This window comes from Crotalus tigris, unplaced genomic scaffold, assembly GCF_016545835.1.
Source record: "Crotalus tigris isolate CLP2741 ecotype Arizona unplaced genomic scaffold, ASM1654583v1 scf7180000019097.2288821080:1192077, whole genome shotgun sequence".
Taxonomy (NCBI): domain Eukaryota; kingdom Metazoa; phylum Chordata; class Lepidosauria; order Squamata; family Viperidae; genus Crotalus; species Crotalus tigris.
In genome coordinates this window covers 728,256-754,077 of record NW_024097373.1, presented here as the reverse complement: position 1 = coordinate 754,077, position 25,822 = coordinate 728,256, and the positions used below count along the sequence as shown (strand labels likewise).

Below are 25,822 nucleotides of genomic sequence, written 5' to 3'. Positions count from 1 at the left end.
TTGTCAACGCATTTCCTGAAGGGGCTAACCTGGCCGAACAGTATCCGGTTAAGGATAAAACTTCTTGAGTCGCCAAGAGAGCGTTAGTTTATAATAAACTACATCTCCCAGCGGTCTTTCTGCTTCGACTTCTCTTCCGCAACCGGTGTCAGCAATACATTATAACAGTAATGGCCAGAGCGGTGGAAGAAGATAAACTAGCGGCACCTTGTGGAGTTGGTGCGTTACATGCACTTGCGTTATTGGTCGGATCATGTCGGTGCACTTGGTGAGGACTGAAACGCGGTGTGCGGATGGCTGTTTCTTAGATTTTGTCTCCGCTCCCCGCTTTATTTTAATAGATGCCGCTGTTTGATCCAGTTCTTCCCTGCGCTTTCTTTTCGCCGGTGCCATGATTGGACCAGAGAGCTCGTCATCTTATCAAGAGGTATTGGGAGAAAAGCGGGGAGGGAGATGGAGTATTTGCACTTTGCTGGTACGAGGTGCCTGCAGGCGAGGCTTTGTACGCGACCGGCGCTTAATGTTACAACTTGGCAACGTCGAGAAACAATTAGCCTGCATCGAAAAGACCATGCCTTTGCGCGTTCACTGGCAAGCAACAGCAACAACAACCATATAAACTTCGGAAGTGAGTCCCGCCAAGTTCAACGAGACTTATTCCAAAGTAATAGTACATGCATGTGGATGCCGTATTAGACAAAGGGGTACGTTAGGGCAAACGTGCATAATCGGTGTGCCCCTTTAGGCTATAAGTGTGTATATCCTCGGCGTTGTTCTATTAATTGGTCGTTCGGGCATTGCCGCTGTGGATGCGTCGGAATGCTAAGTTTAAGCGAGTTCAGCTCCAGCAGCTTAAGGAGAGCAGCTCAGACCCTTGCAGAGCTCCATGCAGGCGGAGAGGATGTCCTTTGAACAAACTGTGGACTGGACTCCTGTTAATGCAGAATTTTAATACATAGTAACAAGCCCACTGAAAGCCGGAAGCTTTTTTTCTTATTAAAGTTTAGTAGGACTGGATTTTATTAGGTTATTTCTTCCCCCAGAATTTAAAGCGTTTTTTTAGGCAAGAGGGCAAGAATTCAGAAATAGGCTTTGTTAATCCGAACCTCTCCTCCCCTCCCTCCAACAGAACTTTGATGCAGCTTCCAGAGCATTTTAATTTTATTTATTAAATTTATATGCTGCCTGTTTCATCATCTAGGGCAGGGGCGTTAAACTCAATTTCATTAAGGGCTGCATCAGCATTGCAGTTGCCCTGGGGGGCGGGGGGGCCTACTGAATGGGTGTGATCTACTGGGTGGGCATGGTCTGCTTTACATCGTTCGCGTCAAGGGTGCCTGTGAGGGCCTGGGCAGGAGTGGGACAGATCTGAGTCTCTGGCAGAAGGGGGTGGGACCAGGGCAAGTGCCAAGGCATAGTCCACTGGAGTAGCCTCACTGTTCCTCTCAGGCCATGTGGGAGAGTGGATGGTGGTGCAGGCTGCACGGAGCTCTGGGCAGCAGAGGTCAAATGCCCAGCTTGGCACCACGACACCAAGCCTCTCCTTCTTTCCTCCCTAAGTACAGAGTGGTGGGAAAATATTTGAGATGAGGGAGAAAAACAGGCAAGAAACGCAGTTGGGAGGTGTCACCTTTCGTGAGGAATGAAGAAATGCACCATCGCCTGGAAGTGGCCGGCACATGGCCCTCACCTACTTCACATATCTGGCTTGGTGGGCTATGGGGTAGGGGATGCCATGAGCAGCGTGAGAGTCAACGTTACCTGCGCAATGCCGCCCAGCCCCCAGTCTGCCCAGTCTCGGCAGGCAGCGGGGCGCTCTCCTCACAGCGCCAAGAGGCTGAGCTAGGTGGCACAAATCCGAAAAGAAGCACAACGCCCAGCCCCCAGCCTGCCCGGTCTCGGCAGGCAGCGGGGTGCTCTCCTCACAGCGCCAAGAGGTTGAGACAGGAGGTGCAAAGCTTGCCAGCTTTGCACCTTGCTCCCTGCTGAAACTGGGCAGGCTGCGGGCTAGGCAGCATTGCACTTCTCATCAGATTCGCGCCACCCAGCTCAGTTCTTGGCACTGTGAGGAGAGCACCCCGCTGCCTGCTGAAACCCCTCTCCCGGAGCCCATCAAGCCGGATATGTGAAGTAGGTGAGGGCCATTTGCTGGCCACTTCCACGCAATGGTGGATTTCTTCATTCCTCACAAAGAGTGACACCTCCTCAGCATGCACTGGGAGGGGCAGGGCCGACGCGGTAGGGGCTGGTTCCTCGCTGTTTCCAGATAGCCTTGTGGAGCTAAGACTGAATACATTTCAGCATAGATGGCCACCACAAAATTGTACATTGGCTCCCAGCTAGCCTGGGCCAGGGCCAAGGTAGTGGGTCCCGTTCCCTCACTGTTTCCAGGATGGCTTCGCGGGCCACATGAAACCACTTTGCAGGCCGCATCTGGCCCACTGGCCTTGTGTTTGACATGTCTGATCTAGGGTGACTCATTATCTGTATCTTTGGCAACCCTTCTTCAAAGATAGTGTATAGCAGTGTGTTTTTTTTCAACCTTGGCAATTTGAAGATGTATGGACTTCAACTTCCAGAGAATTCTAGCTTGCAAGTTTTCTTGAGGTAAAGAGTTATGTGTCATAGTAAATATTAGTCTTACAGATGCCTTAAGATTTTTGCTGTTACTGTCAGTCTAACATGTTCGCTTCTCCAGGAAGAAACTTAAAAGTAGAGTTTAAAGAAAAAACTAAAAAAGTATATTACAGCAATTTTTTTATTATGCAATTGAAATAAGACCAATATTCAGGCTTTAGAGTCTTCCAAAACTCTTGTTGAAACTTCATGAACACAGTAAACAAAGCAAGGGTTGATAGATGTTATGATGATGATGATGATGATGATGATGATGATTAGTAAAAGTCAACAAATTTCAGTGTGTCTTCATTAAACACTGCATGTATTCCATCTGAAGAACATTTTAGAAAATTATATGTAACTGCCAATATAGGGCAATAATTCAAGGATTCCAAGAAACTAACCTGTACGTTTGTTTCTAAAATGTCACATGTTCTTGGCTTTGTGGGTTGTCATTATCTGTTTATTCAGAAGTAATTTCCCAGTAAGTTTAAAGAATTTATACTCTTCTCCCCTTTACTAATGAATATTATAGGTCAACACATCTGGAGGGTACTGAATTTGGAAAGACTATTCCAGTAATTCAGCAAAGAGATGTTATCCATATGGTACCTAACATAGTTAAGGCTGCTTTTGTTTTCTATAGGTTTCACTCTTCATTCCCATAGAATTGAAATTTACCCTCTCTTTTCCTTTGGATTTTCACAATAAAAGAAGCTTGCTTAAAGCATGGATTTTAACTTCCATTTTCTTTTTAATTTTAATGATTGCTTGGTGCTTTATTTCTCTGAGCATATTTTAAGAAAAAAAAATATTTTGCTGCCATTTGTATGCAACAGCTTTTAAGTTGCTGCATTGCTTATCTGCTTGGCAGACCTGTGAGAGCAAATAAGCAGGAAAAGGAAGGTGAGGGGGTATTGCTGGCTGTCAAGATAAGCAAGCCTATACAGACAAATACACATTTTCAAATGCATTTTTAGAAAGTTCGGGAAATTGGCTGTGTGTTTGCATTCACTTGGCCTTTGTCAGACTATCTGAGCTGTGTTGACAAATTCTCTGCTAGTACACCATGACAGAGCTTTAGGCTTCTTGTTTTGCATATCAATAAATCAACTGCTTCAATCGTAAGTCTGTTTGCTTATCTGCTTCTCCTTCAGCTTTCCTTAAGAAGACACTGTCAGGTGCTCTGAATTAGTCCATCAGTCAATCAGGAGACTGGCTTGGATGATGGAGTTGTAATCGAGTGTCTCTGGATAGCATCAGCTTAAGAAAGGCCATTCACTGTGGCAATGGTTTAATTTTTTAAATCTGACAGGCAAACCAAAAAGTTTTGTAACACCTTAAACACCAGATGATTTTATAGAATAAATTTAATCCATAAACAAGTTGTAGCTTTTATATTCACATACTGAGGAAAAATATTTGTCTTCAATCAGGAGCATTGTAAAAAAATATTCATTTCTTTTACAAAGGGTTGCTACAACAAATTGTGGTTGCAGTGTGGAACATTTTTGTTTGGGATTCCATATGAGTAGCAGGCGTCTTCCAGGAGATTCTCCTCTCTCCTTCATCCTCAATTTTCTCTCCAGTTGACATTGTTGTTCTGTTCGCACTGAATCTCTCTTCACACTGAATCTCTCTTCACTGAGCTCTTTTTCAGAGGAGCAGGGATCCAGAAAAGGGGAGGGATTTTGAGTTTCTTTAGTAAACCTTGAGGTTTCCCCAAGTTTTGGCTCCAGAAGCAATGATATAAGTGTTAAGAGCACAAACTGTGAGGTTACTGAAAGCAGCCATTGGTTTCAAGATTCAAGGGATTCTGTGGCCTAACATTAATCATTTTCTGAACTTTGGTTAGGTTAGGAGTTCCTAGACACTTGCAAAGAAGAGAGTTAATTTGGAATTCATCTAAAGTTTTTAACCAACAAAATAACTAGAAGGGTGAGGGCTGATCCAGTCAAACTGTAAGTATTGTTAGGCAACATTAAAAAAAAGTCATGGTTCAAAAATGGAATGAGGAAGTGATAGGCTATTGAGTTTGTTGCTGGAATGGAAAAGAAATACCATTTGTTCTCCCTTTAAACCTTTAAAGATAAAAGGAGATTGGTGTTTTTCTCACATGCTTGTAAATGAGAAAGTGGGCTGAGATTTGAACCAGTGCACATTTATTCAGAAATAAAGTGTGTCTCCTGAGTTATGTGGAATATATTTCCTGTGTATTTTCCAGAACACTAATCCAACTAATTGAAAGGAAATTCCAGTTTCCCTTCCACTGGACCTGAGAATTAAATAAATGGAAACTCAAAATTACAGAGCACCCTGTTAGATCTTCTTGTAGGCAATTAATAATTTAAAAAATATGATATAAATGCCACTGATTATTTGTGTCTGATTTATAGTGGTGATATAAACCCACAGATCCAAGTAAAGATTTAAAAAATCCTTACAAGAACATAACAGCTTTTTAAAATTCCAGCATTCTGGTCTGACTAAATCTAACCAGATGCATTTGAGAAGCTCACAAGGAGGTTAGGAGGGAAAAACAGAAGGATGATAGTGAAGGGTAATGGAATAGAATGAATAATGTGCTGGATCCAAAGATTGCTCATATATTGAAACAGTACTGAGCAATATTTTAATGGTTGTGTGGGCCACAACTCATGACAATGATTTAAACATATAAATATACAGTAGATATTGCTCTCTCCAATAATTCTAGGAACTTATTCTTTTTTTGTTTTAATTAACTGCCATACAGTATGACCAACAGCATAAAATGATTCTATACATCTAAAAGGCCTTAGTTAGAAGATTTATTTATTATTAATGTTACATTTATGGTCCACTTATCTTGCCATTGAAAGCGATTGGAGATCAGTGTTATTACTCTTCATAAGCTGTTATAAGTAGGCACTCTGTTGCAATTCTAAGGGCAGATTGTTCTATCATGTTGATTTAGCAGGATCTGCAAAAAAAAAGGGCTGTGTCTAACCATCTGGATTTAAATCATGTCAAATTTTATATAGCAAATTGATAATCTTGCATTGGAATTCAACAAGCAACAAGCAAGGTCACATATATGCTGTTGCATTCTGGACCAGCTACAATTTCTGAACTGTCTTACAGAGGGAGACATAAAAAGCTCATTGTAATAATCCAACCTTGAGCTACCAGTGCATGGGTTATCAATGTGGGGCCTCCAACATTATGCAAATGTTACATAAATCAAAGTTGGATACAAGATGATTCCCAAACGGCAAACCTGTTCCATAGGGGGAGTGTGCTGCATCCAGAAGAGGTATTTCACTTAAAACTTGAAATCCATTTCAGGAATCAGCAACAACTTGTCTTGACTGAATTCTGTTTCTCCCCTATTCAGTCCCTTTTATCTGATATTGTATAAAGGTGCTCAAACATCAATATTGAGTTTATAGAAAAAAATGTACTATAGCTGGGAATCTTCAACATGCTAGTTGGTACTAAATCAGGCATTATCCTTCTAAATAACTTCATACAGTTACTGGAAACAAGATAAAATCTTGGGACTGTTCCAATGCCACCTTCTAGAAATACCTAGAGAGACAGGAGTAAAAGCATCAGAAAGTTGGGATCTCTAGCCTACAGCTCCCACAGAGGTTCCAAAAGCATATGATGATCAATAATATCAGAAGCCACTGAGAGAGTATCAATAGAAGCATACTGTCTTATCTGTCTCATAAGGATCACCCATCAAAATAATGGAAACCATCTCTGTTCCAGATCTAGGTCTGAAGAGAGACTGGAAAGGATCTAGGTAATCCATATCTTCAAAAGGACCATTGATTTTTCTACTGCTTGCTTAAATATAGAATATTAGGCAAGCCAGGAATATTTATAGTCATTAAAATCAATCCAGTTTGGAGGTAGTTTCTCAAGCAAAGACTTCACCATCTTCTCTTTTAAGGAAGGAGGAACTCTTCTATTGTAGAGGGATTTTATCTAAGAGATAATTGGTCAGCTATAGAGGGAATCTAACAAGCAAATTGCAGTGTGAATAAATTGAAGAACTTTGTTCATTTCCTCTACAAATCAGCAGTGGAACAGGTTCTCACAGATCTTATTAGATGTTACGTTGCACATTTTAGGCATTTTTTTATTTATTTCAACTTTTTTATTTTTTCCCAACTCTCCCTCATACATATACTGCGATATTTATCACATGTTAACATACATTCTTTTTACATTCTTATCAGATACTCTTAATAAAATAAATACATACACATAAATTTTGGTGTTGCACATTTTAGGCATTATTAAGCCCAGTATGGGTGTATTATTATTCATGAAGAACCATGGGAATTCTTCATAAAACAATACTAGGACATTATCAGCAACAAAAGCTACATCTTCTACCTGGCAGCCCTTAAGAGTTCTACTGGCCAATTCTGTGCGCATGGGATTACATATTTTACTTCTTTTCCTCTTTGATGACTTCTCCATATACTTTGTAATGGTGCTTATGCTGTGTTCAGCTGTATCCATTTCAAAATTGTATTATTGTTGTTTAAGCTGCTGGCCTTTGTGGTCCTTTTCCCACATGTACTCCATATACCTTGAGGCATTTTTGTCTCAGAAACAGGACAGAATCACAATGCAATATCTGGAACACTTAAATTAAATTGTTGCTAGAGTGGTTGGTCAGATATGAGAAACATTCCCCAGAGCTACTTCAAAACCAGTTAAATCATTAACTTCTGGAGGTGGAGGGAACTCTGAACTCTGTCTTCAGAGAGGAGACCATGCTGTGATATACATCTATTTGACTAGATACAGAACAATTCAGGAAAAGGCATCACTTCCGGGATTCCTATACATCAACTTCTCCACTCCACGGTAAATGCCAGATGAAGGTATGGCCAGTCTCATGGACAGTTCCTAAAACAATCTAGTTATGGCCCCCAGAAACTATAAAATCCATCAGATTCTTAGATATGTTTATGCCTTGATGCCTCTGTGTCTATGAGGCTTCTGCCAACTCAAGTCAAGGTGATGAGCTGAATGATAAAATGCTGGTAAGAAGTGATTTACTGTCAAGCCCTGATTGGGAAGCCTAACAATTGCGACATCAGCAGAATCCCTGTTTTCACCTGAACAAGACACAAACCTTCAGAAGTAATACAATCCCGGCAAGCAGCCTGGAAAAAGAAATTAAGTCTTTGTGGGGCATTTGTTGGAGTTCAGTGCCTCTTGCTCTGGAGTGAGGCTCATCCGTGTAGCAATCTCCTATTCCTATCCCACGGAAAATCAAGTTGAAATGTGGCAGCAAGAGGGCCTGGAAAAGGCCTTTTTAAAACATTTGCAAAAGTAACATTTAAAAAATGGCCCGATTTTTTCAGTGGGGACTGGGAGAAAAAATACTACATTATGAATCAGCTGCTGGTTTTAGAACATGGAGAGAGCCAAGAAACAAAGGAAAGCTAGATTTTTTTCTGAGATGACTTCCTTTATTTTCACCCAGTTCTTGAGATTGCTGTGCAGTGTGCAGGGATTGTCAGACATGACAAGCTTGAGACATTGACAAAAATCATCCTGACAGCTTGAGCTGTTAGCCTTGAGGGACAGAGCAAGAACGCATCTAACCTATATTTATGCAAGAAAAAGTCTTTGGCTATTTGTTTATTGTGGTCATTTGAAATGAAATATAAAAACAATAGCATGAAGAGAGAGTAACTGGGCCAAAGTTATCCCGATAACTCTGTAGTTCAGTGGGAATTTGAATTATTTTCTAACTGTGCCTCTTCACAATTGTGGTTAAAGTGGTGTGTGTTTAATAAGATAGTACTTCTAAGAGTCAAACAGAAACTTTTGGTTTTTTTCCACAGGAGTCAGTGTTAATCCATCATAGAACCCAAGATCACCATCCCATGTTTGCTTAGTTTCAACAAGTTGTAATGCGTGCTTCCTGCATGCTTTAAGCATGTGTAGAACAGCCATAATAGAGGGTCTGTAAGATTTGAAGTGGTTAGAATAAGAATGGTCTACTGAGGTAGCTAATATTTACATCTGAGCCAGTAATATGCCAGCTACAGCCCAGTAATATTACAGCATAGAACTACTGAGCAGCAGTAATTCTGTTTGCAGCTAAATGAAGATATGGTGTGTGCACCTGCAAATGCTGAACCAACAGATGAACTCTTAGATGAAGAGGATCAGGAAGATACCAGTTCAACAATCCTTCCAGGTGAGGCCTTCTGATCTTGTCAAACTGAATAATTTACAATGAAGCATCCTAAGCTCTTGTTGGATAATGTTACCGATTGACAAGTAATATTCAAAGCAATGATATCTCTCCAAAGTATCAAGAGAGAGTTGCTATTTGTGAAAGACAGATATAAGGCATATAAGCTAGAAGGTGAGGGAGGGGTTTCCTTTACAATGAATATTCTGTCTGTGGTAGCACATACACCAGGAATACTGTACTTAGACGCTCAAATAAAATATGGAGAAAGCTGATCAATAGGGTTATATAATGTTTTGGACCTTTTGAAGGCCCAACTAGAGTAGCTGTTAGCAACTATTTAAACAGCTGCATTCTAGAATCATACGGCAGTAATGGTATCCCATGAAAACATGTAGCTACTTTAAATTCTTATAGAGACCTTATATAACAATTCACACTCTCTACATGCTCAGAAACACCTTTTGGAATTTAATCCAAAGTTGTTGCACAGCAAATGTCACTTACCTCTGCCCCACATCCCTTTTTTCAGCATGCGAGGGCATAGTTTTTCACAAATTTAAAGAAATAAGTTTTGGACAGGTTTATTGTTTTAAAAATAACAACAACCCAATATTTTAAAAAGTCTCTTTTTAAAGGTCTGAAATTTCTAGCCCCACCATCTCTAATGAAATAATTGCATGAATGACATGTTTCCTGTGGCCTTGGATGCTGAAAAATGCTGCTTCAAAAACAAAATAATTGTTTGATTTTCTTCTACATTCTTTCTACACAAGAAGAAAATTGGATCTGACTTTCCAAATACTCTCCATCAGATTCAGAGTTTTGAATGTGGCCTCTTTTGCAAGAGGCAACTATAGTCCATTAGGTACTGCAGTGGCATAATGGCTTAATGATGCTGGAATTGTGGACCAGAAATGGTCTGCATGGTGGTGGTTCGAGCCGGGCACCGCGAGAACAGGGTGAACTCCCACTGCTCGCTCCCCAGCTCCTGCTCACCCAGCAGTTTGAAAGCATGCAATATTGCAAGTAGATAAATGGGTACCACTTTGGTGGGAAAAACCTAGCTGCATTTGTGTGTGCGGAGAATGGAAGCCGGTGGTGGACCTGACCAGATGCAAGACAGTGCAACATGAGGCAGGAGACAAGGCAAGACTGGAGGAGCCTAGAAGAGCCAGCAACCTGAGCGACGCTAGTCAGTTGAAGCTAGTTCACCACCTGCAGTGCACCAAGGATAGGCAATACAATGAACTAGCAGTTTAGGCTGTCAGGATTGCATTGTGTCTAGCATTTATAGATTTTCCTGCCATTGTATGTCATATGCTAAATAAATAACTAACTGCATTTCCAAATTAATATTATCTTTAGTCCTAGATGGTAGCAGCCCTTCAGTGCGTTTCAGCAAGTCCTGCCTGAAAAATGTCTTCTCTGTAATACTTCTCTTCATATATTTGGTGCTTATGGCAGTGGCCATTTTTTTGGCCTATCAAACCATTGCTGACTTTAGGGAAAAACTCAAGCATCCAGTGATGTCCGTCTCATTCAAGGAAGTGCCTTCTTACGATGCTCCTGGTAAGACCAGAAGGTGGATAGCATATTTTCTGGGGAATCAGATAGCATCTGCAGTTATCCTTGGAATTAAAGGATTGCCATTACTGCTATTTGTCTTAACTGCTATTTATTTGGGGTTTTTTTCTTTATTAAATCTGCCCATCTCCTCGATAAAGCAACTCTTGGTGACTTAAATCTAAACTTGTGCAGTACATACGCTATCTTTATAAAGGTGAAGTTTGTCTAAGGAATTCTGGGAGTTGTAGTTCTGCAATTCTGTTGAAGGCTTTGGAAATTCAGAAGTTTGGGGTAGAACATGTGTCAATGAGCAGAGCAATATTATGTAAATTTACACTTTTGTACTCTATAGCAGAAATTTCTGGCTAGGTTCATGCATTGTGTTAAACTATGGTTTCCATTAAGATTTCTTGAACAAATCACAATGGCCCGGTTCATACATAAACAGTGTTTTATAAATCACAATGGCTCATTTTAGTCATCTTTTTAAGTCAAAGAGCCACTTTGTTGGAGCGGTTAAAAGCACTGACTTTGGACCAGTCACTCTTTCTCAGCCTTAGGAAGGAGATGAGAGCGAATCACTTCAAAAAATGTTGCCAAGAAAACCACATGGACTTCTTCCTGTAGTCACCAGAAGACAGGATTGACATGATGGATTATAACAACAATTAGAAGTAAACCAAAACTTAGATTACAGTGTGACTTAGTGTTATTTAGTGAATCCAACCTAATTATTTCACGATCACAGTTTTTTTTTTTTACTTTTTAGCAATAGGTTGGACTTAATTTTTTTAAAAAGGCTTCCAAAAATTCCTGGGAACATAAGAGCAATAAGATGACATTTTCTAGGAGGTCAAACATGCTTAAATTTCCAGCATGTGTTAAAACTGAAGTACTTTTGTTCAACCTGCCAAAAACTTCACATATCTATTTGTGGCTTTTATTCATTAAGGGGAGTGAAGGAGAAGTGATCCCACCCACAATGGGAATTTTTGCAGAATTTTGATAGGGTGATATTGGGGAACTTGGAGGCTGTAGAATGGGTTGGGAGCTATATACAATTGCCTTTCCCTTCCTTGGGTCATGCAGATTGTTTTATTTGGGGACAGACAACATGCACCTTCCAGAACTAATGAAATCTAATCAATCCATCAATCATAGTCAAGACAGCCAGCGGTGAAGAAAAATGACTAATGTACACATTATCTCCCTGTGGAACAATTCTTTAATAGAAGCTTCTGCGCTAAAGGTTGCTGGATTAAAGCCATGTTGTAGTCATGAGCTGTTCTTCTGAATAGCACAGAGGCCATTTAGCAGAAATGTGTAATAAAGATTTGTTTACATTAGGGAGCTACAGCAGTGAAACTGTGGCCATAGCACCTTTCTTTCAACAATTCACATAAAATGCCATAGATTTATGGAAGATGAATTATAATGTACTGTAGGATCTACTCTAGGGCAGGATTGCTGAGGAAGAGAAGATTCTTCTCCATCAGCTTTAAGTTTGGATATTCTTATTCGATGTAGTTTTCTTGTGAGGTGAGAACACTATTCCAATCTTCCTCTCAGCGGAGCCTCCAGAATTACTTGTGCTAATTTTACTGAATGGCTTCTGGATGAAATGATCTGCACAGAGTCTGAGTTGGATGAGGAGCCATTAGATGCGATGGGATCCAAAGCCATATCCTTAATGTGCCTGTATTAAAGGGGTAGGCAGCAGCTGTGACTGGATCATTTGCTAGATACCTGGGGATTTCCACTTGATCAGTAAAGATTTATGAGTTGTTTTAATAAGGATCTTAAACTATAGGAATTGAAGAAAGCTTAGGTTTACCAGTATTATCTGTCCTCTCCATTCATTTCTGATAATCAGAACAATGCTCAGAGTTCTTTAATTCTAATTTGATTAGAATTAAATTTAATTAATTACAAATAAAGAAAATAGCTCCTGTAAATGTGACATTTATTCACTCCACACAAAGGCATTATACATCAAATCATAGTGTAGCACAATGTGTAAACCCAGTATGTGGGTTTATATTAGTATGAGAGGAGAGGGCTGTTTAATAATATTTGCACTCTTACCTCATTAGGAGATTCCAGAAATTGGTGTGAAATCCCATTTCATTAGCTTTCTGTAATGTAATCTCCAAGTTAATTCACAATATTTCTTCCTCTCTCTGTGTTGAAAAGCCCATCTCCAACATTGTACTCCATTTTATTCTAAGGGTATTCATGTTCCATTCAGTGTATGTATAAACTATGTACTTATTTCCACAATTGATCAATATAGTCATACAGTTGTTTGACATATAAGCACCATAAAGGGATACTAACAATGAGTACATGTTCATGTTGTAGGTGTATCCACGCCAACATTGCAACATTTGTTGAACTAGCCATAATAATCTGGATATCGTAGCTGAACTTATATCTTTAGTATAATGTAATGCTTTGGACAAACCAAACCAGCAGGTATCCTTATTCACTTGAGTGTGAGAACCTGATTAGAGTCAGTTGCACTTCAGTATGACTAAGCAGTAGAATCTTGGACAGGGCTATATAGCTAAAAGCAGATTTTGACTTCAAAAAGTGTTGTCAAGTGCACCCTTTTGTTTCCTCTCATATGTTTGACTGATTCACATCTTCACTTATGGGACAAATAATGGCCTTTTAAACTACAGCTTCGCACTGTTGTGCTATTCATTTATCTCCCCTTGAGACTATCAGTAGTTCTATAGCATATTAGATAGAGACTTTCCTTTAGAAATGCAGGTGGTTAATCTCTGGACCTTTCTGAAATAGAGTCTGTGCTGTGCTATTGAACTGAATGGTCCCTCTCAAATGTTTTGACCAAAAGTGGATTTTGTATTATTATCCTCCAGGTCTCCCCATTTTGATTACCATATTACATTTTGTATTATGGATAATGGCAATATTGTTTGCTTACAGAGTTATGCTTGTGATGGGCTTGGCATGGCAGGTGAACTGGTTCCATTGATTTCAAATATAAAACTGTTTTTCAAAAATAGGTATTGCCCTCTATCCAGGCAAGGCTGAACTGCTATCCTGCAAGCATCATTACTATGATTACATTCCACCTCTGGTCAACCCAGGCCAGCCAGGGAAAATTGAATGCATTACCCAGAGAATCAACTACACAGATCCGTTTACTAATGCAACCAAGGTAATAATTAAAGAGAACATAAAGTCCACTGGGTGCATAGTGGAGATGCCTCAGCACAAAGCAGGAGCTAGTATGATATTCATACTGCACTATCCTACCCATAGAGCATATAATTAGAAGCAAAGCAGAACACAAAGGCATCTTTGAGGGCCTTTCTTGCTGACCTTAGTGTCTATACAGGTTCCTATCAATTCCCCAAAATGTCAGGTCCTAAATCAGCACTTTAAATGGTTTTGGAAAGCAGCTGACAATTTTTCAACACAGGCATAACATGCTCCTGATGCAAAACAACTTTGGAACATTATCTTATGCTACAGCATTAACACTGCTATAGCATTATTATGCTATACTAAATATAGTAATGTGAATAAGGCTAAGATGAACAAAGTCCTTTCCTGTTGGTCTGTATGTATGTATTCAAAGAATGTGCAAGACACAGCATTTCCATCAAAATGACAGAAGCACAATTATGACACAATTTCCACCTCTTTGTGTGTGTGAAGACACATGTTCAAAAGTTGTGGAGCTTGTATCATGAAGATATATTCCTGCCTTTGTTATTTGCCCTCCTTGGCATCTCCCGCAGGCACCTGGTTACTACATGTTTTAAAAGACACTCTTTGGAATTAAAACTGGGCTTCTAAAGAACTGAATAAAAAACTGAATCCCTTTTTGGCAGTCTTCAGGCTTAGCAATATGTACTACAGTAATAGTTCAATTCAGTCTTAGCAGTCCTCACTACTGCAGATGGCCATTTGCTGTAAGAAAACTGGGACCTACATTTTCTTAGTTTTACAGCTGCAGCAATAGAAGTATTTCCATAAAAGCATCCATAGCATCTGGTGCCTCCCTGGCTGTGTCTGGAAAAAATAAGGATTCTTCAGTGCAGAAACCATATGGTTTTGTGTAACTATTATGTGTGCAATAGATATAGTCTAGAATAGTGGTTCTCAACCTGTGGGTCGGGACCCCATTTGGGGTCGAATGACCATTTCACGGGGGTCACCAAACCATGCTGTCTGCCATTTTTTTCCCTTTTCCCTAGCTGTCCTACTCCCTCTTATTGGTGGCTACACCCACTTGGGGGTCACCACAACATGGGGAACTGTATTATGGGGTCACTGCATTAGAAAGGTTGAGAATCACTGGTCTAGAAAGATAAAAGTTTGGTAGAATAAGACTAGCTGGTGTGCCAATTCACAGACATGCCCTCCATGTGTGAGTGGGTATTTTGTGAACCTGTCTATAATGTTGGCTTATCTTAAACCCCACATTTTGCCATAGCAATGGAAGTGTAGTGCTTTGAAAACTTAAATGATCAGTGCCAATCTCAGAAGTTTTTACCACCACCTTTTTCCAAATGCTGTGCAAAGAATTAAAGATGGATGTCAAATGAAAGGGATGATACTGGAATGAATGAAGGCAAGTCATCTTATTGGGACAACCACTCAGGGAAGAGAAGGGGCCTCCACTGCCTTCTTTCTTTCTTCAGTTTGTTGACCATATTACATGTAGGTAGAAGGTATTATGAAAATTACTATGGGGTAGGAAGACAAGAGCGGAAATCTCTATCTGCCAGTATCATTTGCCTAAATTTAAATTTAGCCTGTTGTAATTAATATAAACAATGGAATGGTTTGGAATATTATTTTTCTAAATGTTGGTAAGTGAATGGATTCTAGGATCAGGACTATCTTAATATTTACATCCATGTAGAAGGCAATGTCGATTTTTTTTTATCCTTGTGCTTGCACTTGTAGAAACATGCTGTGATTGTCAAAGGACCCCAAGATGTGAAGAAACGGGAATTGGTCTTCATGCAGTTTCATCTGAATGAGACTGATCAGGATTTCAGTGCAATAGATTATCTTCTTTTTTCTTCATTTCAAGATTTTCTCCACAGGTACGGCCCTCTTTAATTTTCAGTCACATCAGAAAGTAGAGGTACTATATGCTTAAGACTAGTATGACATAAAAGATTGGACAAATTCATGACTGTGAAGATCTTTTTTTTTTTTTTAGTAAGATTCCAGGGTTCATCAAAGAGAGTCAGATACAAAAAAGCAGATCTAATACTTCTCAGTTACTTATGCTAAGTCAAATCTTTTCTCTTGGGTATCTTCCAAATCTGTAGTCTTCAACTTTCATAATCCTCATCAATGGTTATATACATCTTGGGACACTCTGGTTGGGAAAAGATACAGTAGGAGTTGATTGGCCTTACTTGGTCAATTAAGCATGCAAATCCATTGCTGATTTGCTCCATTTTTCTTCTACAATCTACTTTAGAGGGGGAAAAATTGGTATAATAATTGGGAAACTAAAGCTCTGTCCAGTATACAACAAATCATGTCTCAGTTCAGCTTTATAGTATTGTGATATAAAATAGATGGAAGAAACACAAGTCATCTTGATTCCCTGCCTATAAACTCTTGTTTTGGAGGAACCTAAATATAAGAGTGATGAGGAAGGAAGAACACCCGGCCCCCAAAGTGAAGTATTTTGCTTCCAGCCTGCTGGCATTTCCTGAAGTAACTAAGCAGCAGTTCAGTAGATTAGGAATAGGAAAAAAGAGCTAATATTTATTTAATGTATGGGAAGCAAGTTAGAGAAACAGTTCTCTTTTTAAAATCACAAAATGGGGACAGTGTCGAATTTGAATGTAGAATGAGCCATAAGCGAGCAGAAAAATTTCAGAGGTAAAATGCAGTGAGGCTAATCCTCTTAGCTGTACAGCTGAGTTTTGAGTATCACTGTGTGAAAAAACAAAGTTGCCTCTAATTTTTTCTATGTGGGCTTGTTTGAACATATTTCAAAAATGTTAAAATTCCAAAACTGATTTATATTCCATAAAATCACTATTTTTACATTTCATTTTCATGTATTTGTGTCTGATGCGTATCTTAAGTACCTGATTATTACTGAACTTTTTATTTATCCCTTGCTATTGCTGCTACCAGTTAAATTTGTCTCTAAATGTCATTTCAGATAGCATTGAAAACTAGAAAGGACCTGCATATCATTAGAGAAAATATTGTTTCAGGCAGGCAGCAAGCTCACATTCAGAAAGGCAGCTTTACATATATGAGGGCCATTTGGAAATAAACCTCCATTTGGTTATCAGTGATAGATACTCGCAGATACAGAACTTTTTATTATACACATTAGAAAACTACAACATTACATTACTTTTCAACATAATCGCCATTCAGATTGAGGCACTTGTCATAACGTCTTACAAGGTTTGAAATTCCTTAGTAGTTAAAATCAGCGCCAAATCTGGGCTATAGGAGGTGATCAAAAACATCCCAATGGAGCTGCTTCAAAAGTTCTTGGGTGCGTCTAGCGGTGTGTGGGTGAGCATTATTGTGAACCAACACCACACCCAAAGAGCTGCCATAGAAAATCCCACCAAATGTGAAGATGCCAAAGGAGTACTGCTAGTGAAGTTCATGGAGCGTGGCTCGACCGTCAATTCAGAAATCTACTGTGAAACATTACGAAAACTCAAGACGAGGCATCCATAACAAGCGTTGGGCATGCTGACTTCCAACAAGTGCCTCAATTTGAATGGTGATTGTCAAAAAATAATGTAATGTAATTTTCTGTGTATAATAAAAGTTATGTATCTGCAGGTTCTGTATCTGCAAGTGTCTGTCAAACGGAGGTTTATTTATAAATATTTATAAATATAAATATTTATAGCTTCATGCTTCCCACCCAATAACATTTCACACTGATTGTGGCTTTGGGGCCATAAGAAAAGCCCAAGTTTGTGTTATAGTCCAGGCATGTCAAACTGCCAGCCTGCGCGCCGGATGCATCATGCCAAAATCGTGCCCATTGCCGGCAATGGGGAAAAAGACATGATGTCGCAAGTTTGACATGCCTGTTATAGTCTCATGGTTACATTGCATTTTCCAAGGTGAGTTTGGAACTAATTTTGCTAATGTATTGGAAGAGCGCAAAGTTCTGTCTGAAATTTTTGACACATAGACACACATAATCAACAAGATTCAAAGAACAGAAGGCTAAATTAAATGTTATGTAAACTTCTACTTTCATATTTTACTTAGTCTACCTGAAATGCATGATAGTCCAATGTACTCTGCATGGAACTAGGAGGCTTAATCCTTCCAGCTTTTATTTATTTGAAAAATTAAATCCATTTGTGCCTCGTTTTTTTAAAAAATATTATTTCCAATGGAATTTTTAATATGGTCCTATCAAGGAGGAATTTGTTTCCAAACAATAGCAGAATAGGCTTTTATGCCAGGAAAAAGGCAAAGACCAGCAAACTGGTATAATATGCAATTCAAAACCCTTGTTAGGCTTAGGTGTTGATGCTGCATACTAGCCAAAGTGCACTAATTATGTGCTCAGAAATCAACCTCCTTTAACTTCAGGGGAATTACATCTAAATAAATATATATATTTAATACAAAAACTATGAGAGGTGCAAAGAGCCATGAAAAGATACATGCCAGCATCACAAGACATGGATTAGAGAACAAAAGTATACAATATCATCAAGAGAGTAAAGCTCACTACATAAGAAATGCCTTACTTCTGACATGGGAAAAGATAAAAATGAAAATTTATATGAAAATACTAGGATGGATCTCAACAATGGAAACGTTTGTGCACCCAAATTTAATCAACTATGAGAAACTTGTGACATACAGAGACATTTTGAATAATGATGGGAAATTACAAACTAAACAAGAATTGGAAGAATGGTACTGAGCTATCATGGTGGCCACACTTGGAAATGAAAATGAGATACAAAAAAATATGCCAAAACAAGGTTTTTATAAAGATCAAACAATCTTTGACCAGATATTATGTCAGATGAAAAATTGATTAAAGAACTTTATAATTTTTTTTAAACTTGAAGATGGAAGATGAACAAGTTAAAGAAACAATAATAACTTGGGCAAAAAATTTTGGACACAATGTAGAATAAGAAAAATGGCAAAACTTGTGGGAAAGAAACTATAAAATGACAAGGGCAGCTACTTATAAAGAAAATCTATATAAAATGTTTTATAGATGGCATTTACCACCTGCAAGATTAGCAAAAATGTTTAAAAACATGTCTAGTAATTGTTGGAAATGTAGGCAAAATCCAGGCATGTACTATCACCTTTGGTGGACATGCCCTAAAGCAAAAAAAGTTTGGTCAAAAATACATATGTGGTTACAGAAAACATTAAGAAAGCATGTAGATTTTAAGCCAGAACTATTTCTTCTAGGTATAATTATAGAGAACTATGACAAAAATGTATATATTTGATATCACATGTATTAACAGCAGAGAGAATTACATTTACACAGTATTGGAAAAACAAAAACACCATAAGATATGATTTGGAAAATTTTGGATTGTGCGGAAATGGATAGGCTTACATTGGAAATGAAAGGGAAAGAAGATACAGAATATTTTCAAACATGGGATAATTTTTATAAATGGCTAGAAAAGCGGAATAGAGAGTAGAAATGGAAATTGTATTATTATTAATGGTAAATATGTGTACCCAGACAACATGTTTATTAGGCACTAAAGATTTATAACTATAAAAACTCAATAAAATATCTATAAAAAAAGAGAGTAAATGAAATGGAAGTGGTCACATAGCAAGAAGAACTGATGTCAGGTGGACCAAGGCAGTCATAGAATGGATTCCACTTGATAAAAAGCATCCATGAAAGAGACCTGAAACAAGATAGATTGACAAGATTAGCAAGTATTGTGGGCCCAATTGGCAAAAGAAAGTTCAGGACTGTATTGGTTGAAAACATGCGGAGGAGGCCTTCATTCTGCAGTGGATAGACAATGGCTAAAATGATGATGAAGTAGTATATATAGCAGTTCTTCTCAGAATGGCTCTTCCACAAGTTCTGAGCTAAGGCCCAGCCTTTCTTCACCAGAGTTCATTTTGCCTTGGACTAAGGGGAATTGTAGGACCAAAATATTTGGAAAGCCCTAGGAAAGATTGTAAGGCGTAACTATAGTTTAAATGATAAATAATGCAATAATTCTGAATTTCTTTAAAACCTCAGTAGCTGTTCTTAGGGCAAGACAGAATTCTCTTAGCTTCAGCTCCTTACCATAAATGTGAGTTCAAAGTGTGAAAATCAGAAAATGACAGAATGTATATTACAACACAAACATCAACTTTTGTACTTCCATTCTGATATCAAACATCAATAGTAAGCCTTGTGGTTTGCATTACAATTCTTTTTTGTTATTTGCTGCCCCATTCCCATAGAGGCCCATGGCCTTTACTTACTTTTGCATCCGCAGGGTGCAAATTATATTGACCTGCTCTGTGTTGGTTGTTGCTGCAAGTAACTGCCAAAAATATGTTATCATTTCATTCACCTTAAAGAACAACATAACTGAAATAAAGCTAAAACTGAAAAGCTTTACAACATGGAGATTTCCAAATAACACAAACACAAACAATTTTTTTTTAAATATTAGGTGATAATAAGTAATCTTAACAGGTTCCAAGAAAAGTATTACAAACTTGCTGGGAAACCTGAAATGAGAGATTTGACAGAAAATCATAGTCAGAGCAACAATCTATAAAGCCAGGAGCACTACACATTTTTTTTCTTCAAGATAACAAAGCTTCATAGTAAACCATAATAATTTGTCTAAACATAACATTTCTTCCCATTACAGTCCAAACAAGTCGGAATTTATGAAGGTGTGTGAGAGCTCCTATTCCAGTTGGAAATTCTCTGGAGGTTTCCGAACTTGGGTCAAAATGTCTTTGGTGAAAACTAAAGAAGAAAATGGTTTAATGGCAGTCGAATTCAGGCAGGAGGTAATGATGTCTCATGAGGCTTTCTGACCACACAGCTTTTATTGTTGAACAAATAGCTGGGATTCTGGCTGTTGTATTGTCTTGAGTTTTGTGAAAAAGTGAACCACGAAAGGTTGGAAAAGTACAGACTGAAGACTTTGCAGAATTTCTTTGCTAATTATAAGTATCAACCAGCAAAGTATTCAGATAGATAAATTTTTCCTAATCTTGCCCTACATACTTAAATCACAATTTTAACTTGGAATTCAGTGATTTCCTAAGGAACTTTTATGCCAGACACCATACACAAATTAGCTAAACTGATAACTTAATCTTCAGCACTGACAATAGGATGGTATCTTTCACAATGCTTGGGATAGTAGGCAGATTCCACAGCACAGTTTTCCCCTTTCAGATGGACTAGCATATGTGCCCTGCTTATTCCCCAATATCTGCCCCTAAGGCAGCCCCTTCACTTTGCTTAATGGTAAAGCTGGTCCTGACAACTACAGTACTGGCCATTTTTCTGCAATCTGAAGGCAACAAATAGCAAAGAAAAAATGATCCACCATTAAGAAATGCATTAAACTCATAATGAAATACATTTGAGAAATTAGATCTGTGAACTACTGATCATTAAGATTTCTGCTTAAGAATTTTTCTAGCAATTTCCCCCATCAGTTATCTATAAAAAAAAAGTGTAGCCTTTCTTGAAGGTATTGTACTATATGAATTTTAGCTTATCCCATTTTTCTTTTTTGAAAAATAAGAGTTTTATTGCTGGCTATATTCCACACTTCAACCATTTTGGGAATTTCCCCCATTTTACTTACCTTTTAGAAGCCAGTGTTGTTTGCATGCCTCATTCCTACACATCTTGGTAAGTTCCTATTTTTTTCCTCAACTTAGTCCCACAGCAGCAGGCTGTCAATTTTATTTTTATTTCTAAGGCATTTGGATTCTTGGGCTTTTTTAAAAAGTGTTTTGGTATGTTATATATGAATAATCACCTATTTTTTTCCTTTATTCTGTCAGATTAGCGTGGTTAACTACATTGAACGGAGGATAAAAGCTGGTACCGACCAGCTATTTTTTGTGGTGTTTGAATGGAAAGATCCTTTTATTCAGGAAGTTCAAGATGTGAGTAAATGTGGATCATTTTTGCATGGATGTAAAGTGCCAGCCTAAGTACAAATTAGGAGCACAAATAGGAGATCTACTATTTTCAAGATGATATACAGCTAGTCCTTGAGTTACAACCACAATTGACCCAAATTTTCTGTTGCTAAGCAAGAGTGTTGTTAAATGTGTTTTGCCCCATTTTATGACCTTTCTTGCCACAGTTGTTGAGTGATTCACTGCAGTTGTTAGTAACACGGTCATTAAGTGAATCTGGCTTCCCTATTGCCTTTGCTTGTCAGAAAGCCACAAAAGGTGATCATATGACAGGACACTGTAACACTCAAACATATGAACCGGTGGCCAAGCATCTGAATTTTGATTGTGACCATGGGGATGCTGCAACAGATGTTAAGTGTGAAAAACAATCATAAATCACTTTTTTTCATTGTCACTGCAACTTTGGTCACTAAATGAATGGTTGTAATTGGAATGTATCTTCCCTTAGAATGTAGTCAGAATAGTTAGAAATTTGCATCCTATGTAGACTCCCAGATGCAGGTTTATCAAAGAGTGAAGTAATGGCAGGAAAAACCTGATTGCTGCTGTACACTGTGACTTGTCTGAAATATAATAACTCTGGAAACATAACATTTTAGCAGTAATATGTCTATTTAGAAGGAAGTTTATTTTCTTTCATGGCATCTTATTCCATGGAAAATGTATACAGGTAGTCCTCGAGTTACAAGTGTAATGGAGCCTGCCCATTCTACTCGTAACTCGAAAACTCGTAGAGTGAATCTCGTACCTCGAACGAGATCACTCCCTTGCTCGTTAAAACGCACGCAGCTCATTAAGTGAACATGAGGTATCTCAGGGTGGGGAAGGCCATGGAGGGCCTAGTGATGGAATAAGGCCTCCCCGACCCACTAAGATACCACATGCTTCCCCCTCCCTTCCTGCCGTACTGGACTCACCTGGAAAAGATCCGTCTCTTCTCTGCCGTGGTTCCTGCTTCCACCCGGATTTGAGGCCAGGAATGCTTCTGCCTCCCCCAGCCTGAACCAGGTTCCAGAGGCCTTTTCCAGGCTGCTGCCACCCAGATCTGAGGCAGGGGAACGCTTCTGCGTGCCCCCTTGCGGCCCGATCTGGGCTCTGGAGGCCTTTTCCAGGCTGCTGCCACCTGGATCTGAGGCCAGGGAATACTTCCATCCCCCCCCCCCCGTGGCCAGATGCGGGCTCCAGAGGCGTTTTCAAGGCCTGATCGGGCTGCGGGGTGCTGCGGAAGCATTCTCTAGCTTTGGTTCCATTCTCTGTTGTAGAGAACAGAGATCTAAAGTACCATGAGATCACGCAAGATCAGTAACGTGAGATCTCACCCCACTGATCTTGCGTGAGCTTGCGTTACTTTAGGCCTCCATTCTCTGCGAACGCACAGAAGGCTTGGAGCAGCCAAGAAAGTGAAGGATCTCAACTTCACAGGGTGAGTATTGAAGGCCTGGTGCCTAGGGAGACACAGGGCGGGGGTAGGGAGGTACTAGGGTGAATGTTGCAGAGCCACTGCAATCGCTCATAAGGGTGAATGACTGCTGTAGTACTGCAATATTTGTAACTTTGGGACTTGCTCGTAAGCACTAGGGGGCACTTATCACATAACTTTGAACAAGCGTTAGTGAATGCTCGTAACTCAGGGATTACCTGTATCTGATTACATCTTAAAAGTAGGCATATCCACTGGTGCTTAAACATTTGTGAATCCTTTTGAATTTTCAATATTTCTGCATAAATATAACTTAAAATGTTATCACCTCTTCACACGTCCCAAATTAATTAAAAAGAACCAAATTAAACTAATATGTCAAAAACATTATATTTGTTCTTTTATTTATTGTGGAAACTGATCCAAAGCCACATATTTGATCACATTTTAGATCATATGTACCAACACTGACAATTCAAAAGGGTTCATAACCTTTTAAGCATCACTATAGACACGATCAATAAACCAGGTTTAGATATTGTTCTATTAACAGCAAAATCTTAGCCATGTGAATATGAAACAAGGAAAATGATACTGAATGCAACTTTTTCTCTTGGTCTATTTGGAGAAGTAACCATAAGTAGAAGTTTAATATATTTATTATAAACCAAGTGTTTCATTATAAAACATTCCATAATAAAAAGTAAGCAGTAGCTCTTTAATAGACAGTTTAAATGATTAATTTAATTTATTTTCATAGATTGTCACTGCAAATCCTTGGAACATGATTGCTCTTTTATGTGGTATATTCCTGGCTTTGTTTAAAGCAGCCGATTTTGCCAAACTGAGTGTGAAATGGATGATAAAAATCAGAAAACGGCATCTCAAGAGAAAAACTCAAGCCTTGAACCATATAAGTTGAAAACAATGTGCTTCACAGATTTCTGTTTCACTGAGAAGTTCAACTAGGACGATTAAACCAATACAACTTCTGTCTTCTGTCTTACACAAGAAAACTGCATTGATGGAAGGACAAATTGCTTTGGTGGACTGAACTAATATTTGGAATTTTTAAAAAATGATTTGACTCTTTATAAATCGGCAGTCTTTTCTAAATATATGATTTCTTTTACAAACTGTTACTTAGTGATAAGAATATTCCTGAAAAAAAAAATAACTTCCTGTAAAAAAGAAACAATTTGTATGAATGAAGTAGGGTTGTTTTTTTTTTTTTAAAAAAATGGGAATTTAAAATATAGTGTCCACCAGTAATAGGTTTAGTTAATCCTGTCCCCAAACATTGAGTCCAATCACTAATCAACTCAGGGACAAAGACATTTGCTTCAAGGCCTTTAACTGAATATGCTGCCAATCAGAGGGAACAGCGCTTTATTGGATTCTGATTGAGCATTATGTATCACTTACATTCCATCTGTTGCTCTGACAAACACACTCCAAAGGATGAAACATATTGTTAAAGCTATATGCACTGACTGTATAATGAACATACCACTGATTAACAACTAACCCCAAAAGTATGACTAGAGAGATTGATCAATATTGGTTGGCTGGAGGACATAACAGTTTGATTTCTTACCCTTTCTAACTGAAACAATACATTCTCTATCGGATTTCAGCTCTTTTGTGTGTTGGACTTTTAGTTACAAAAGTAGGTACAATCTTTTTTATAAAAAGGACAGCTGATATCTGATAACTACTATGGAAGCATTGTGATGATTATAAGAGCTGTGGTGGCCCAGTGGTTAGAAGGGGCGTTGTCTTACCTGAACGCCTTTTCTCAGCATGATGATGGATAATCCATGGATTGGGTTTCCTGAAGTCCCTTCTACCCAATTAGATTAAGACTGAGAGATAGCCACACCTTTTGCTGGGTCACGTTTATCCAGTTCCGATGAAGGCGAAGCAACAGACAAAGCCAGACACGTTGGTTTCCAGACTCCTGCCACAGTGCCCAATAATCAGTAAAGGGCGGGAGTGGATTATCCATCATCATGCTGAGAAAAGGTGTTCAGGTGAGACAATGCCCCTTCTCCAGCATGAGGATGGATAATCCACGGATTGGGACATACCAAAGCCTGCCTGTCCCTCGGGAGGGGGGGGGGTAATAGACAGGGCATGTGATGCAGGAGATGACACCACCCTCTGTAATACTCCATGGCCAAAGGCAGCGCCAGCAGAGGCAAAGCTATCAATTTTATAGTGATGGATAAATGGGGAAGGTGACGACTAGGTCGCTGCCCTACAGATGTTGTCAATGGGCGCCTGCGTGGTCCAGGCTGCAGAGGTGGCAGCACTATGAGTAGAGTGAGCTGTGATATGTGAAGAAATGGCTAAAGACTGTGATTGGTATGCCCTGGCAATACAAGCCTTAATCCACCTGGCAATAGTGGAAGAAGAAACCTTGAGCCCCATAGAGGCAGGATTGAAAGAGGAAAAGTGCCTCTGACCTATGGAAAGAAGCAGTCCTTTTAACGTAGCGCCCTGCGAACATCCAAGGTGTGCCACCTGCGTTCCAAGTCACAAGATAGATTAGGGCAGAAACTCGGCAACACCACCTCCTGTGACCAGTGAAAAAAAGAGTTCACCTTAGGAATGAAGATGGGATTCAAACGTAGGATCACGCAATTGGGGTGAAACAGGCAGAGATCCTCCCTGACTGAGAGGGCGGCCAATTCAGATATGCACCTGGCCGAGGTCACTGCCACTAAAAAGGCCACCTTCATAGATAAGAGATTGAGATCACAGGAACGAAGTGGTTCAAAAGGCGACCCGGTAAGGGCCTGCAAAACTCTCGAAAG

The 25,822-nt window shown here is 39.1% G+C and overlaps 2 protein-coding genes across 5 annotated transcripts in view; one reads left to right on the top strand and one right to left on the bottom strand.

The window, feature by feature from the left end:
- The first annotated feature begins 81 nt into the window (after positions 1–81).
- On the top strand, positions 82–24,639 carry PACC1 (proton activated chloride channel 1). 3 transcript variants are annotated; one of them, XM_039359619.1, is made up of 8 exons: positions 82–268; positions 8,737–8,836; positions 10,202–10,405; positions 13,435–13,589; positions 15,350–15,492; positions 20,281–20,425; positions 21,440–21,544; positions 23,764–24,639. In XM_039359619.1, the coding sequence occupies exons 1-8, from the start codon at positions 254–256 to the stop codon at positions 23,923–23,925; spliced, it is 1,029 nt and encodes a 342-aa protein (XP_039215553.1). In that variant the 5' UTR covers positions 82–253; the 3' UTR covers positions 23,926–24,639. The 3 variants fall into 3 exon arrangements, with proteins under 3 accessions (XP_039215553.1, XP_039215552.1, XP_039215554.1); XM_039359618.1 differs by having other exon boundaries at positions 82–427; XM_039359620.1 differs by lacking the exon at positions 82–268 and adding an exon at positions 451–628.
- PPP2R5A (protein phosphatase 2 regulatory subunit B'alpha) overlaps positions 18,862–25,822 on the bottom strand; it is a 62,077-nt gene continuing 55,116 nt past the window's right edge. For both annotated transcript variants that reach the window (XM_039359616.1, XM_039359615.1), the window contains one exon: positions 18,862–19,305. In XM_039359616.1, coding sequence (XP_039215550.1) covers positions 19,164–19,305 — 142 coding nt within the window. In that variant the 3' untranslated portion in view covers positions 18,862–19,163. The remainder of the gene's footprint in view (positions 19,306–25,822) is intronic.

Coding starts and splice junctions, on each gene's coding strand:
- PACC1 (XM_039359618.1), top strand. CDS start 392: ATGATTGGACCAGAGAGCTCGTCATCTTATCAAGAG. Junction 428..8,736: donor GCTCGTCATCTTATCAAGAG/GTATTGGGAGAA, acceptor TTCTGTTTGCAG/CTAAATGAAGATATGGTGTG. Junction 8,837..10,201: donor CAGTTCAACAATCCTTCCAG/GTGAGGCCTTCT, acceptor TATTATCTTTAG/TCCTAGATGGTAGCAGCCCT.